A 15,951-nucleotide genomic window follows, 5' to 3' on the forward strand; every position below is an offset into this window, starting at 1 on the left:
TTGAAACCACATATTGGACACATCAATATCATCCAATTTTGGCAGAAAGAACTGTGTAATCATGGCGCGATATCGAGCACCAGTAACAGTCACTGCTTGACCGCATCATTTTCATAAAAATATGGCCCAATTATGCCTCCAGCCCAAAATCCATACCATACAGTCACGCGTTGTGGATGCATTTGTTTTTCATCAAGATGAAAATGTGCTTTATCGCTTAGGATGATTTTGCTCGAAAAATCATGGTTCATTTGTTGATGTTCAATAATCCATTCAACGAACTCTCTTCTCTGTCCATGGTCATTAGGCTTCAATTGTTGTGTTAATTGAATTTTGTAAGCATGGAGACACAGATCTTTGGTGAGTATACGCTGTAGAGAGGTTCTTGAAATTTGCAATTCTTGTCCACGACTTCGAATTGAGGTTCCTGGATTGTCAGCAACACTCTCACGCACTGCTTCGACATTCACATTTGAACGGCTTGTTTTTGGACGACCAGTGCGTTTGGCGTCTCCAACGGATCCAGACTCCGTGAATTTTTCAATTAATCTCTTCACAGTTGACGAAGTTAAAACACTATTCCGACCATATTTTGTATGAAATTTTCGAACTGCAGCCGCCAAGCTTTCACTATTTTTGAAATATTCTTTAATAATAAAGACGCGTTGTTCTATCGTGTAACGCTCCATTTTTAATAACCCTATACTGTTAGCTGTCAAATTGATTTTTTTTCAGGGTTGCCAACACTTCACTGCACAAATGGCGGCAAATCCAAATCGAGTCGACGTGTTTTAGCTCTTTGTGCTACATCCAAATCTTAATTCTCCTTCATTCGCCCACTTCGCAATAGGACCAAATATCCGCTAAACGTTTTTTCTCCCGAAAGTGGCCAGCATCAATTTTCCTTTTATTTCTTTTTATGTACCTGGTATAATTAGAGTTTTGTATAAAGTGGTATCTATCGTGGAATTGATATTCGTTTGGAGGTTGATGAATTCCTTGACTACTTCAAAATTAACGCTTTTTACAGGTTTTGCCTAAGGCTGTAGACAAGTGAGGCTTTGTTTGTTGAGAGCATATACTTTGTTTTATTCTCATTCACTTCAAGACCAACGCGTTTTGCCCGTTCATCGATAGCTGTAAATGCTTGGAGTGGCCTGCATATATCTTGAATAGCTCGCATGAGTTTGTTCCCATTTGCACGTTATACCGCGTATTTTGAACCGTCATTCATGTGGCATAGGTGGACCAGTTTTTTCAGGATTTCCGAGTTTAGGCATCGCAAATAGCTCTTGGCGACTTATGCTATCAGATGCGGCTTTGAAGTCTAGGAAAAGATGGTGTGTCTAGACTTTAAATTTGTTGGTCTATTCCAGAATCCGCTTTAATGTCAATAGTTGATCTAAAGTTGATCTGCCTGGCCTGAAGTCACACTGGTATGTGCCGATCATAGTGTTGCAGAAAGGTTTAAGACATTAGTCTGCCACAGTAATTTTTGCAGAAAATGTTATGGCCTTTTTCTAGATTGGGCATATTGAGCTATGTGACCAGTCATCGGACATGCTTTCCCCTTCCCGCACTTGGTTGATAAGCTGGTGCATGCACTCTACAAGGACATCGCCCTTTATTTGAAGATTTCCACAGGTAGGACGTCCCAGCGCGCGGCGGATTAGTTGTTGTTAAGCTTGTGGAAGGCTTTCTCAACCTCTTCAATACTAGGAGTTGGAACTGGGTCCACCCCATTCGACGTATCTACGACGACGTTGTGAATGGTCTGCTGGCTTCAGTTCAGTGAGAGCTGGATGTAGTTGTAAATCCAAATGCAAAATACGTCAAAATGTGCCTAATTGATGTGAACAACGAGTAATCGACACATTCGGGTCTTCGGCAACACTTTCACTTAGAGCAGCGATATTTTCAGTGGTACGATGATGCACAGGCCATACAATATCTGTAACCAATCCAGTATTTTTACATTTCTTCACAACTTTGCCAATTGGTATCCTAGTTGGACAATTATGTAAACCATAAAATCCTCTTTAAGCACCATATGTGGCTGTGGCAGAATCACTATTTTTGTAGTAGGTTTTATCATTTTGTATGTGTTGTGCGATAATTAAGCGATCCATTTTCGCCAATGTCAGACTTTCAACTGCAAAAAAAAATGGTTTAATAACTTAGTTTGACAGATGTCGAATTCCAGTCATATACTTTTGAAACCGCAAAATGGATTACCCTTTTTTTGCCTTATAAGGACAAATTACTGCCCTGATTTTCATTTTGCTTAAAGGTTTACTTTTCATTCCTGTTTGACTTATTCTCCAAAATGTTTTCCAAAAGAAAATATTCGTCTGCCATTATATTTTCTGGGGTAGTTTCCGGTAGCCTATAAACAAAATACTCTTCATTTGTGTTCTTACCCATATTTAACGTATTAATGTTTTAGATTAGAGTTCACTGAGCGTAACACTTTATCAGAATCCAGTACATTTTTAGATAGAATGTTTTAGTTAAAAAAAAAGGGTGGGGATCAGACGCCAAATTTTTAGTTATGTTTTACTATATACAAAAACAACAATGTTTTACATAAGATGAAATAAATCTGAAGTCAATATTTTGTTTTATTCTCAAGGTATTTGTGTCGAAAGTAACATTTTACTAAGATTTCAAATTTGAACATATATCAAAAACAATATTGTCCGACCTAAAAAACGTTTTTTTTTTTTAACGTACAAACTCGAAAAACCATTGATTTAGAGTTTAGGGCTGTTAAAACGCCAAGAAATGGCAACATTTTTCGAAAAAAACTGACTGATTACAAAAACTTCCTAGGCCAAGTTAAGAATGGGCAGGTTCAGACGACTTAAGGGACTTAAAGGTAAAGCAATTCATTTAGTTATTGATTGGCCATCTGCCAAAAACTTGCTTTCCTATTAAGGCAAATTTATCAGAAATTTTACTGGAAAGTTAGTCAAGAAAAAACTTCTTTCTAAGTCCACTAGTTCAAAATGGCAGCTTATCATGTTTTTTTCATTTGACTAAAAGCAGAACTTTCTTACTCTGTAATTTTTAAATGGAACCCAAACCTCAACAGAGTTTCGAGTAGAGGTCTGCAATGAATGTCTTGAAACCAGTTTCAAGACATTCACTTTATTTCAAGTACACTTCCATATTATATACACTGCTTGAAACTAAAATGAATGAATCGTCGTATATGTTATTACTGCATGAGTCTTGTACCCATTTCAAACCAAGCACTTACTGCAGTGAACCCATGAAGAATGGGTATTCATAAATGGGTACTCATGAACAAAGTGTAAACTACACTATGTACACTGGGTACACTGAGTACACTGAGAAGGTTCAAGAAATATTGGTTAACTTACTGCTGTTTGAAATCAAAGTCAGCTTTCTTAAACAACAGATATGTGAGAAATGGCTGCTGAGAAAAGCAACAGATTAAGCATTAAGACATGATTGATGATGGAAAGTATAGATATCAATAAAACAAATAAATCAAATAACACATTTTTAATTAATTTATTACAAAAGTTCTTTGAGGTCATTACATATTTCGGTTTTATTTATATTAGAATGTTAAAACATAATTTGGTTAACTAAAATTGGGTCGAATCCAATAAGACAACGTTTTTCTGAAATTAACATTCTGGCTGCAGAAAATATGCGTTCAGAGGCAGCACTACTTGCCGGTGTAGCCAATATTTTGCAGCTGACTTTAAACAATAGTGGGAATTCAATTTTGTGTAGATACCACCACTGCAAAACATCAAAACCATCATGAAAAATCACGTTTACGTTTTCATACGCCAATAGTTCATTGTTAATTTTATCATTAGAAGTTGCAGTTTCTGCTGGTTGAATAAAGTCTTCAAACAAATTTTTACCATCTTATAAAAGGCTATCCAGCTCTTCATTCAACACTCGTTCAAGAATTTGATCAGACGCTTCAGGTGTTTCATTTGCATAATATTGCATACAATTTTTGCATTCATCCTTGATCAATATTTTTTCGGCTTCATCAAATTGAATTAATTTATTTGTTGGGGGAAAAAGGAAAAGGGCAATTTTATGATTTATTGACAAATTTTGTAAGACAATAGAATCCAAAAAGGTGCCTAATTTTATTTTGAAATTCTTAATTGCGTCTAAGTCTTCATAGTTAACAGCGCATATTTTTTTAAACGATGAATATGAACGATTGTTAGATGAAGTGTCGGATATTTTTCGCCTTCTAATACTTTTGAAGTTTCCTCAAAAGAGCTTAAATTTTTTTTCAATGGAAAGCAATAAATAATAAATTGTATTGAATCGAGTACTAACATAACTTTTTAATGATGTTTCAAGAGAACAATTAATACCCGATTTTTTATAGTATTTTACAAGTTTAGAGCAAGTATTACATAACTCAATTATTTCAGGGATTTCCTTAATGCTCTTTTCTATAATATTGTGTAGTAAATGGTTTATGCAAAAATTATGATCAAATGACCTGAAGGCAGCAATCATATTTGACCCCCTATCCGTAACCATTATGGCCTTGCGACTTAAATCAAGTGGAAATTCACTCAAAAGTGATGAGATTTTCGAATAAATGTTTTGACCTGAAATTTCACGTAAATATTTGGTTGAACTTAAAATAATTTCAGAAACAATCACCTGTACATGACACGCCCTTCATAGATTTTAAGCCCAGGAGTTTGGAAATCAATTTGCCTTCATAGACGTAATGAATTGTCAACGATAAATATGAAGTTCTAAAATAATTATCTGTCCAAACGTCAGAAGTTAGGCCATATCCAATATTTTTAACACTCAGTACATCCGATTTTACAACATTTAAGTATTTATTGTAAACATTATCAATATTACGTGAGACTGTAGTTGGGTGTGGTAATAATCTATCGATATCAACATTATGTCCATATTTTGCGCCAATGGATACTAAAAACTCCGCAAAATTTCTTAAACCACAATCACTTACCATATTAAACGGTCGGCAGTTTTCTATCGCCCATTCTGTTACCAACAATATACTTCTTTTTTTATCTTCGAAATTTACTTGTATTTTTTCTATTTTATTGTCGGTTTCCACACTTGTTAATATGTAGCACTTATGTTTGAGGTGCTTTTACAGTTAAATTTGTGCACTGAAAAACAATTTTTACACGCCACTAAATTTTGAATGTCAATGCCATGTTCATTTTTGATTGTTCCGAATACATCCCATACTTTACTTCGGCCTCTTTTATTATTGTTAACAATTTTGAATTCTCCATTTCTAATTTTTGATTTGATAATTTCAGCGACCCACTATCACTAACACTGGCCATTGAGACGTCAGAGTCATTTGTTAAATCCTAATTCAATAAAAATATCAAACGTTTGCATTAACAAAGAATATCGAAACCTAAATAAAGACAATTATTATTAACTTACATCAGTAGTTTCCATTTTTTTTATTTTTATTATTTTTTATTTTAACTTTAACCTCATAACCTAAACAAAGCAAGAAACCAATTGGACTCTGTTTCAAAAACACTCTAATGAAGATATAAATCCTTCGTACGTACTACGTATCACCCTCCAAACCCCATTTGTTTACATTGTTGTATTTGTAATTTTGACATTATGTCCATGAATAAATGTGAAATTCAAATAACTGGTAAACTAAATTTCCACGCACCGGACCTCATTAATTGTGTCTTAGTGTGCGTGTTTTCACCCACACTAAGAATTACTTTATGATATCCGTTTCCGGTTTAGTTTGTAGGCAAACCAATATAGCTAAGCTACCGAGGATTTATATCTTTACTAGAGTGTTTTTGCTCTGTTTGTTGTCTGTTATTGTTTCATTAAATGCATTCAGTGTACCCAGTGTACTCAGTGTATTTCCATAAGTTTACATTGCACACCTTTCGCTCAAATCAAGCACTCAAGAGAGCGAGAGAAAGAAAACAGTGTACACATTTTGCAATCAGGTGATCGAGTAGAATACACCTCCTGCTTTTTATAGTGTGGTACTCGTATTCACAGTATACTGTGTTGAAAAATGACAATGAATAGTGTACACTGAAGTAGTGCACAAGTTATGAGAAAGCAAATGAATGCATTCATGCAGGCCTTTAGTTTCGACCTCTCATAAATTTAATGCTCTGTCCGACTCCATCCAAAGAATTGTCTCCCTGTATCCTCACACTGAAATCGTTATTACGGTCGATTTCAATGTTTACAATTCTTTGTATGCTGAGATTTTTGCTGAGTTAAATCATCTTACTCAACTTGATAATGAGCCTACTCCACGTTAATGGCCGATCAGAAAAAACACTTGACTTGTTTCTCACTTCTGTTCCTAAAAAGTACATAATCACTATATTAACGTTGGCAGTACGAGAAAGCCAACACAGACAGTCTTAATAATTTTTAACTGGTCACTATGCTTCCACGGTAGTGACGTGGAGTCCAGTGCCGATATGATATAATTCGTTTGGGAATGAAAACCTTTATCCCGAATAGGTTTAAAAGTACAAAACCTTAAGCTTAATCATGGTTCGATTCGAGCTGCAAGGAAGTTATCAAAGAGCAAGAGGTGAGCTTAAGTGCCTTAGATCCAACCCAATTGAGGAAAACCTGAAAAGGGTTAAGCAAGCCACGAAGTCTGCAACGCCCATATTTGAAAGATCAGATTTTTGCATGACCAAAAATTTCAGCAAAAAATACTGCAATGTCCCAAAAGCAGTAAGAATTTTTGGTCATTCTCGGCATTTCGCCGAAAATTTCACCTTACCAGATATTGTGATGGTTCCCAGTTCTTGAACGCTTAAATGATTATATGGGACCACTGTTTTTTTGTTCCTTAACTGTGGCGAGAGTTCCATCCATCCAATTCTTCTGGGCTCGTTCCGAGTAGTTGAAAAACTGCATTTGTTGAGCCAATCCCAAAAAAGAGTGAATCTTCTTTCCCTCGCAAATTATCGACCGATAGTCCCTTCTTTCTAAGGTCATGAAAATGCTGATTTTTTATTTTTTTAAACAAATATCTTCAAGCTTCTTAATGACCGGCGGTGGAACAATGGAACAAATCTTTACATAGTTTTGGAGAAAGTAAGATTATTGCACTTGATATTGCAAAGCCATTTGATAAAGTCTGGCATCGTATCGAAATTGCATGCTTTTGGTATTGATGAATCTCTTTTTCGATGGATTAAAAATTGTCTTTCAAACCGTTCAATACAAGTTGTTTTGGAAGGATTTAAGTCTGAAACCCATTGCCGACCCTTTTCCTCATTATTATAAATGATCTCTTGTCTGCTACTTCTAGTCCAAAACATTGTTTCGGTGACGATAGCACCCTTAGCCTTTCATATTGGTTTCCAGACTTAAAACCTCCTCTTCGGATGTGGAACTGCAACGGCAAAATATTATAAGCTCATTAAATTTCGACCTACACAGCATTATACAGTGGAGCGATCACATACGCGATGTCGCAAGATGCCCCAAGATGTCTAGGTTTTTTAAGAAGATGCAAGAAATGTTGCTCTTCGTCTGGTCTTGCTACAATCTACAAATCCTATATCCGTTCGAAACTTGTATATATCTCTCATCTCTTATGGTGAAGAGCTTTTAAAATGATTGGTGACATTAACATCATCAATTCGATTACGCCATTCGAACTTTGTCGTAAAGTGTCTTGTCTCAACCTTTTTTGTAGCGTTATTTAAACGGTGAAATAGCCATTTGCATTCCTCGCCTTAATATTCATTCTCCAAATTTGTCTATACTCAGTGCCCAACATAATTTCATAATCTAAATTTAATTCAAAAGCTATCACTTTGTAAATTCCTTACAAAGGGTATTAAAATTAAACTATTCGATTCAAAAAAAACAAAGAAAAGAAAATCAAAGCAAAAAAATAGTAAATGGAGAGCTTAATAAACGTACTATCGATATTCCAAGTTTGACTGAAGTAAATTACTCTTTTCCGCTTGAAATGTGTTTTATTTTTAGATTTTTATTAAAAGTGAATTATTAATCTGCAAATTCGTCAATAACCCACACAAAAAGCAATTAATTCTCTTTATGAGCTCTCAAGCGAACGCAAGTTCACACTTCATTAACCCAACGCTAAGGCTAACTGATTTAATTTCTTTCAGGGTAGGCTCGTGCCTTGTCCAACCCACGCCATGCCACCGACCAACCGTTTGCCGCCGCGCCACACAAATTAATTGGATTACCGTCCATTAAAATTTCTTATGATTAGCCTCAAGCACCGAAACCAAATAAATTACGTACTTTTGATTTATTATTAACTTCCCATAGGAAGTTATTGTAATGGGTCCGATTTGTCAAATTGAAAATTTTGACATTTCTCGACGTTTCAAGGTCCCTAGAGTCGAAATAAAAGATTTTTAGAAAGATGTCTGTGCGTGCGTGTGTACGTACGTTTGTACGTCCGTACGTCCGTACGTCCGTACGTCCGTACGTCCGTACGTCTGTACGTCCGTACGTTCGCGACGTTTTTTTCGTTGTCCATAGCTCAAGAACCAGAAGAGATATCGACTTCAAATAAATTTTGTTATACAGATAATAAGGCAGAAAGATGCAGAAAGGGCTCTCAAGAAAATTGCGTGGGTGGTTTTTTTACCATAGCAGTTTGAAAAAAAGGTGAAAATTTTGGTTAACTCTAAATATCTTACGAACCAAAAACGCTAGAGACTTGAATTAAATTTTATATAATAGATTGTAACGTAATACCAAACAGGTATATTTTTTGAAAAAAATCAATATAACGGTTTTTTTTTTAAATCAATAAAACTGAAAAAAAAAATTTGTCACCTCCAAAATTTTACGACTGAAATATGATTTTATCTCTAAAACAATTTTGTGCATCGAAGAATAATGTTTTTGACATCTGATAAAATTTTGAGAAAAATCGAATTGACAGTTTTTTTACAAAAAATAAAAACCTAAAAAAATAATTTATAAAAGTTGGTTAAAATTGATTTTCGACTCAAATATCTTTTCAAAACTTTGAGATATTGGCTTTAATTTACTTTAATCTTTCAAAAAATCTTGTTGTCAATATACAATTAAAGTTTGAAAAAAATCGAATTGACAGTTTTTTTTACAAAAAATAAAAACCTAAAAAAAAAATTTATAAAAGTTGGTAAAAATTGATTTTCGACTCAAATATCTTTTCAAAACTTTTAGATATTGGCTTTTATTTACTTTTATCCTTCCAAACTTCTTGTTGTCAACATTCAGTTAAAGTTTGAAAAAAATCGAATTGACAGTTTTTTTACAAAAAATAAAAACCTAAAAAAAATAATTTATAAAAGTTGGTAAAAATTGATTTTCGACTCAAATATCTTTTCAAAACTTTGAGATATTGCCTTTTATTTACTTTTATCTTTCAAAAAATCTTGTTGTCAACATACAATTAAAGTTTGAAAAAAATCGAATTGACAGTTTTTTTTATAAAAAATAAAAACCTAAAAAAAAAATTTATAAAAGTGGGTAAAAATTGATTTTCGACTCAAATATCTTTTCAAAACTTTGAGACATTGGCTTTTATTTACTTTTATCTTTCAAAAAATCTTGTTGTCAACATTCAGTTAAAGTTTGAAAAAAATCGAATTGACAGTTTTTTAACAAAAAATAAAAACCTAAAAAAAATAATTTATAAAAGTTGGTAAAAATTGATTTTCGACTCAAATATCTTTTCAAAACTTTGAGATATTGCCTTTTATTTACTTTTATCTTTCAAAAAATCTTGTTGTCAACATACAATTAAAGTTTGAAAAAAATCGAATTGACAGTTTTTTTCATAAAAAATAAAAACCTAAAAAAAAAATTTATAAAAGTGGGTAAAAATTGATTTTCGACTCAATTATCTTTTCAAAACTTTGAGATATTGGCTTTTATTTACTTTTATCTTTCAAAAAATCTTGTTGTCAACATTCAGTTAAAGTTTGAAAAAAATCGAATTGACAGTTTTTTAACAAAAAATAAAAACCTAAAAAAAATAATTTATAAAAGTTGGTAAAAATTGATTTTCGACTCAAATATCTTTTCAAAACTTTGAGATATTGCCTTTTATTTACTTTTATCTTTCAAAAAATCTTGTTGTCAACATACAATTTAAGTTTGAAAAAAATCGAATTGACAGTTTTTTTTACAAAAAATAAAAAACTTAAAAAAAAATTTATAAAAGTTGGTAAAAATTGATTTTCGACTCAAATATCTTTTCAAAACTTTGAGATATTGGCTTTTATTTACTTTTATCTTTCAAAAAATCTTGTTGTCAACATTCAGTTAAAGTTTGAAAAAAATCGAATTGACAGTTTTTTTACATAAAATAAAAACCTAAAAAAAATGTATAAAAGTTGGTAAAAATTGATTTTCGACTCAAATATCTTTTCAAAACTTTGAGATATTGGCTTTTATTTACTTTTATCTTTCAAAAAATCTTGTTGTCAACATTCAGTTAAAGTTTGAAAAAAATCGAATTGACAGTTTTTTTACAAAAAATAAAAACCTAAAACAAATATATAAAAGTTGGTAAAAATTCATTTTCGACTCAAATATCTCTTTAAAAATTTTAAGTATTGGCTTTAAAGTAATTTTATGTCATAAGAAATACTGTTGGTAAAATTTTTAAATAATCGAATTGACAGTTTTTTTTACAAAAAATAAAACTCTAAAATAAAAACAATACTAAAACTTCGTAAAAATTTACTTTCGACTCAAATAGCTTTTCAAAACTTAAAAATATTGGCTTGAAACTTATTTTATTTCACAGAAAATATTGTTTTCGATATTCAGTAATTTTTATATAAAAATCCAACAGTCCGTTTTTTCATATAAAAAATAAAATCTACAAAAAGAGTACGCATATTTGGTAAAAATTGATACGAGTACATAAAGACAAACTTTTAAGCAAGACAAATCGACTGACGGGATGGGAAGTTATCAGTGTGGGTCGCATCCCAGCCTCTTTTTTTGTATATAATCTTACACACCTGTCCGTCAATCAATCTCATAATCCATCAGTAGCCACTTTTGTTGTATACCTATTCGATTTATGATTCCATCACACGTCACATAGAACACATTTGAAAACCACCATCTACTTACAACTGACACTGGAATTATTTAACTTAACAATTTCCCTTTGAATTTCTTTGATTTCAGTGTAAAAACATTTGAGAAACCCTCAAATAATTCATGGATTACAAGTGGCCATATTGGTTCACGTGACGTGGTCTTAGTGTTCCGTACTAGCATATTAAACTCCAAAAACGATGAGTTCGTTGGTGCTAATACCGATGACCATAATGTATCTACCAGCAACACTAGTCTCGATAACAGTAGCAGTGATAGCTCGTCCTCGCTTAATCTTACAGCCAAGTCGTCCACATCCCTGGAAACCTCCTCCATAGTCAACAGTTCAAGTAGTCAAGCCAACGTATTGCTGTCATTGCCAACAAATGTCAAGACTATTGGCAATAGTTCTAGTATTAGTCTATTAGCCAATAGAAAACAACCATTGGGAGCTCGTCAAAAAGAGATTCTCAAGTCGCCAAAGAAACGTATGCATGACTCACTATCCTCTAGTGAGACTTCGATATCGAGCGAATGCGACGATCCGCTCGAGGTCGAGGAAGCCATACGTCTCTCTAGATTGGCAACCATCAATAATCGGCCATCAATCTTCGTGCATGGTGAAGATTCAGATGGCAGTAATGCTTTGCAAAAGAGTGACTCCTTCGATAATAAGGAGAACGAACATGACGAGGATCAACCGGAGTCGGGAGACCTACCTGCTGTGAAGCTTAAAATCACCTATAAGTTCATGAACACAGAGACGAAGCTTTTGAAGAAGATTTTCGTTCGACATGGCCTAACCGAAGCTGATGGTGAACAGAACTTCAATATACTCTGGACTGGTGTCCACATGAAGCCCGATATCCTTAGAAACCTCACACCCTACCAGAGGGTCAATCATTTTCCAAGGTAAGTGTGAGAATCAGAGAAAACAAAAAAAAAAAACACAAAATTTTATTTTGTAGAAAGAAATTCAAAATAATTGGAATTAGCTTTTATTTGAAAGTTTCGTTAATTTTGGTTAGCTCTATCGCAGGTCTTATGAGTTGACGCGAAAGGACCGGCTATACAAGAACATTGAGAAGATGCAACATTTGCGAGGATTTAAGCACTTCGATATTGTGCCACAATCATTTGTGCTGCCAATAGAATATAGGGATTTGGTAACAGCGCATAATAAGTACCGAGGCCCATGGATAGTTAAGCCAGCTGCTTCAAGTCGAGGTCGTGGAATATTTATTGTTAATTCGGTAAGCAATTTTTAACACAGAATAAAGTAAGCATTCTAATTGGTGTGTCTTCAATTTCAGCCAGATCAAATATGTGCCGAAGAACAGGTGCTAGTATCCAAATACGTGTCAGATCCACTCTGCATTGATGGCCATAAATGTGATCTGCGTGTCTATGTTCTGGTTACCTCATTTGATCCCCTGCTCATCTATGTCTACGAAGAAGGCCTTGTCCGTTTGGCCACTGTGAAATACGATAAAAACGCTGAGAATCTCTGGAATCCATGCATGCATCTCTGCAACTATAGCATCAACAAATATCATTCGGATTACATTAAATCCAGTGATGCCCAAGATGAGGATGTTGGCCATAAATGGACACTTTCTGCCTTATTGCGGCATCTAAAAAGTCAAGGTTGTGATACGCGTCAATTGATGTTGAACATCGAGGATCTGATAATCAAGTCAATCCTCGCAACGGCTCAGTCGATTATTTCAGCATGCCGTATGTTTGTACCTAACGGCAATAACTGCTTCGAATTGTATGGCTTCGATATCCTAATAGACGATACCCTAAAGCCCTGGCTGCTTGAAGTAAACCTCTCACCTTCGATGGGTGTGGACAGTCCAATCGATACCAAAGTTAAAGCTGCTCTCATAACCGATTTGCTGACTTTAGTCGGCATTCCTGCTTATAGCCAGTTGATGCGGTCTCATTACGACAGTACATGGTCCCGGTTTCGCAACTTCAGCTATGGGCGCCGCACTAATTCAGCCGATCATCTGGGAGTAGGCAAGAAGAATGGTTCCGTCCAGCACAAAGTTCCGCTAACTACTGAGGAGCAGCGGGTGATTCGCAATGTTCGTCTTCAAAATGCCCGAAGAGGTGGATTTGTTCGAATTTATCCAACAGAAGACAGTTTGCAAAAGTACTCGGCATTCCTAGATCCCTCATCGGGAATCCCAATTTCGACAACAGTCACCCAGGGTCAGGGCATGTACTCGATGATCATGCCGCACAATTTCAACCAAATGCTTTTCGATCACTTGTACGGCCGGGAATCTAAAGGAACTGGCAGCAACGAGGAGAATAGCTACGATGAGCGGATGAATCAGTATGAGCGCGTCCTCGAGACTGCCACTCCAATATCATTTGGACGAAAGAATGCCGGGCCAAAGTGCATCGAAGAGGGAAGGCGTTTGCGAAAACAAATCCGAAAACTCATCGAAAATGGCTCAGAATTAACTCAACTGCAAGCCAGGCAGACATTCGGACTTTATCTGGAGTCAGTATTGAGACGATTAACTCAGGAGCCTCGTGACTACCACGAAAAATTAATCTTGAAATTTATCAGTCGCGCTAATGGCGGCATTAAGGCGCCAGTTTTCTTCAAAAACCCCTTCAGCTATCGAGTCATGAGCAAAGATCGCTCTGCTATGGTGGCGAAAATGTTGGGCGACTATCTCGAAGGATACAATCGGGACACAGAGGCCTATATTGATACATTCGACAATTATGGCAAAATACCAATCGCATTATTCAATGATTTCACCAATCACGCCCAGGAAGCTGACCTAGAGTCGGTCCTCACTCTGCACACTAATCTCACTCAGTCCATGCCGTTCCTCTACAATCGGTGTGGACCATCGGTGCCACTCACTCCTCCAATTCCAACCGGGGCACATGGTTTCCTTAAGGCACTGCCATCAATGATCGCCGGCGGAACTAAGGAAATGAATAGAATTGACATCTATTACAAGAATCCATCAGCTGTGCCATCACCGACACAGGAGTCCAGTTCGAATTTGAAAGCAAGTGACAAGCGACCGAACTTGAGTGTTACAAAGAAAATCACCCCTTTGAGGAGATAGTTCCACAAAAATGCACGAAAGCATTGAGTAAACAATTAAGAACTATATTTTGTTATTATTAAAAAAAAAACAAATTATTCATGAGTCTTGTGATAAATCAATTATTTGCTTTTTATTAAGCGTAAACGATGTTAGTATTTTTTATTTTGTTTCCGTTGTTTCAATTTTTAAGTTATTTTTTATTTGTTTAATTAATTTTGTTCTTGGTTGAGAACGAATATTATTAATTGTTTATAGGAGGAACAAAAACGCACAGAGAGTTAGAATTAAGCAATTTACAAAGGCATTGAGTTGGTTGGTCGAAAAATATTTGCTTTCAGTTAAAAGAAGAAGCTTATTATGTAAAGCAAACTGATTTATATTTATTTAAATTTATTGTTTATGCAACTTATATTTATTTATTGGTGATATTTTATCTATGGAAACATAATAATTGTTTATGCAAAAGCGCATGGCTAAGATTTAAGAATACATTATCAATATCAATCAAAGCCAACGAAAATTATATTTGTAATTTATAATTAAGTAATTATTTAATTTATATAAGAAAAAAGTAATTTCGAAACGAGCTAAGATGCAATAGCTGTGATTTATGAATAGATTGAAAACTTATAAAATAGGTGCTCAGAAAAAAAGTAGTAAAGAAACAAAACTAACTTATTTTTAATGCTAACATTTATATAGTTGTTAAAGTTTCTATGTACAAGCTTTTTTGTGCTTCAATGAATAATAATGTTTTTTGTGTGCTAATAATTTACTTGTTAGTGAACCATTGTTTTGAAATATTTGCATGGTTATTTAAAGGCTCCAAAATTCCTATACTTTTTATGCTCCTAATAATGTTATTTGAACAAATTAATGGACACAGAATTAGTTTATAGGCTTAAAGAAGTTAAAAAAAACAGAAGCTGCTAATAAAATCTCAGTTAAGGTACTTCACTAGGCGTTTCGATTTCAAACGAAGATAGTTTTCCATTCTTTGCATAATAACTTTTAAAATCGACTTATTTCGTATTTTATGAAAAATGCATATCAAAAGAAGATTGATTTATCAGAGAACTGGAACTTGGGCATAATTTTTGCTAGCGTACCAAAATTTATCATTGATCTCATATATTAAACTCATATCCTTACAAAGATTTCCTACTCAGAAATTTCTTTTGCATGCCCTACGTCCTATTGAATGTTTATCAGTTTTGATTCAGCGGTAAAAATGTTGTCATTGATTTCGTTTTATTATATAAATTGTAGATTTAAATTGTGTCAACCAATGTCGCTTATAAGTTTTTTTCTGCATTTTCAATATTTGTTTGTATTGTTTGCTTTTCAAATGTTTGGCCTTTTTGATTCTCATAAATGTCTGTAGTGCACACTGCATTATTGGTTTTCAAAATATCTGCGGTTAAAATGTCCATGGTACTTAAGACTACCGACATTGAAACAGTGCCTATGGAGCTTATGCTTTCCTTAGAACGTTCATACAATTCAAATTATTTCAGAACCTTTTGTTCCTCAATCTGGTGTTCCCCAGGGAAGCCATCTTGGCCCTTTTCTGTTCATCCTGTCTATTAACGACGTATCGTCATGCCTACGTTCAAGTGAAGTTCTCGTTTTTTTCTGATGACGTGAACATTTTTAAGTTTATAAAGCCCACACGTGATCGTATCCTTTTACAAGCCGATATTGATAGTTTCACATTTTAGTGTGGAAAAAATAGCCCTGCCCT

General features: G+C 34.3%; 1 protein-coding gene across 5 annotated transcripts in view; it reads left to right on the forward strand.

The window, feature by feature from the left end:
* Window positions 1-15,042, forward strand: part of LOC129941865 (tubulin polyglutamylase ttll-4) — a 28,153-nt gene extending 13,111 nt beyond the window's left edge. For all 5 annotated transcript variants that reach the window (XM_056050631.1, XM_056050626.1, XM_056050628.1 and 2 more), the window contains 3 exons: window positions 11,212-12,033; window positions 12,161-12,374; window positions 12,435-15,042. In XM_056050631.1, the coding sequence (XP_055906606.1) occupies window positions 11,212-12,033; window positions 12,161-12,374; window positions 12,435-14,225 (2,827 nt within the window). In that variant the 3' untranslated portion in view covers window positions 14,226-15,042. The remainder of the gene's footprint in view (window positions 1-11,211; window positions 12,034-12,160; window positions 12,375-12,434) is intronic.
* The last annotated feature ends 909 nt before the right edge of the window (window positions 15,043-15,951 follow it).

The sequence above is a fragment of the Eupeodes corollae genome, chromosome 1 (genome assembly GCF_945859685.1).
Source record: "Eupeodes corollae chromosome 1, idEupCoro1.1, whole genome shotgun sequence".
NCBI lineage: Eukaryota > Metazoa > Arthropoda > Insecta > Diptera > Syrphidae > Eupeodes > Eupeodes corollae.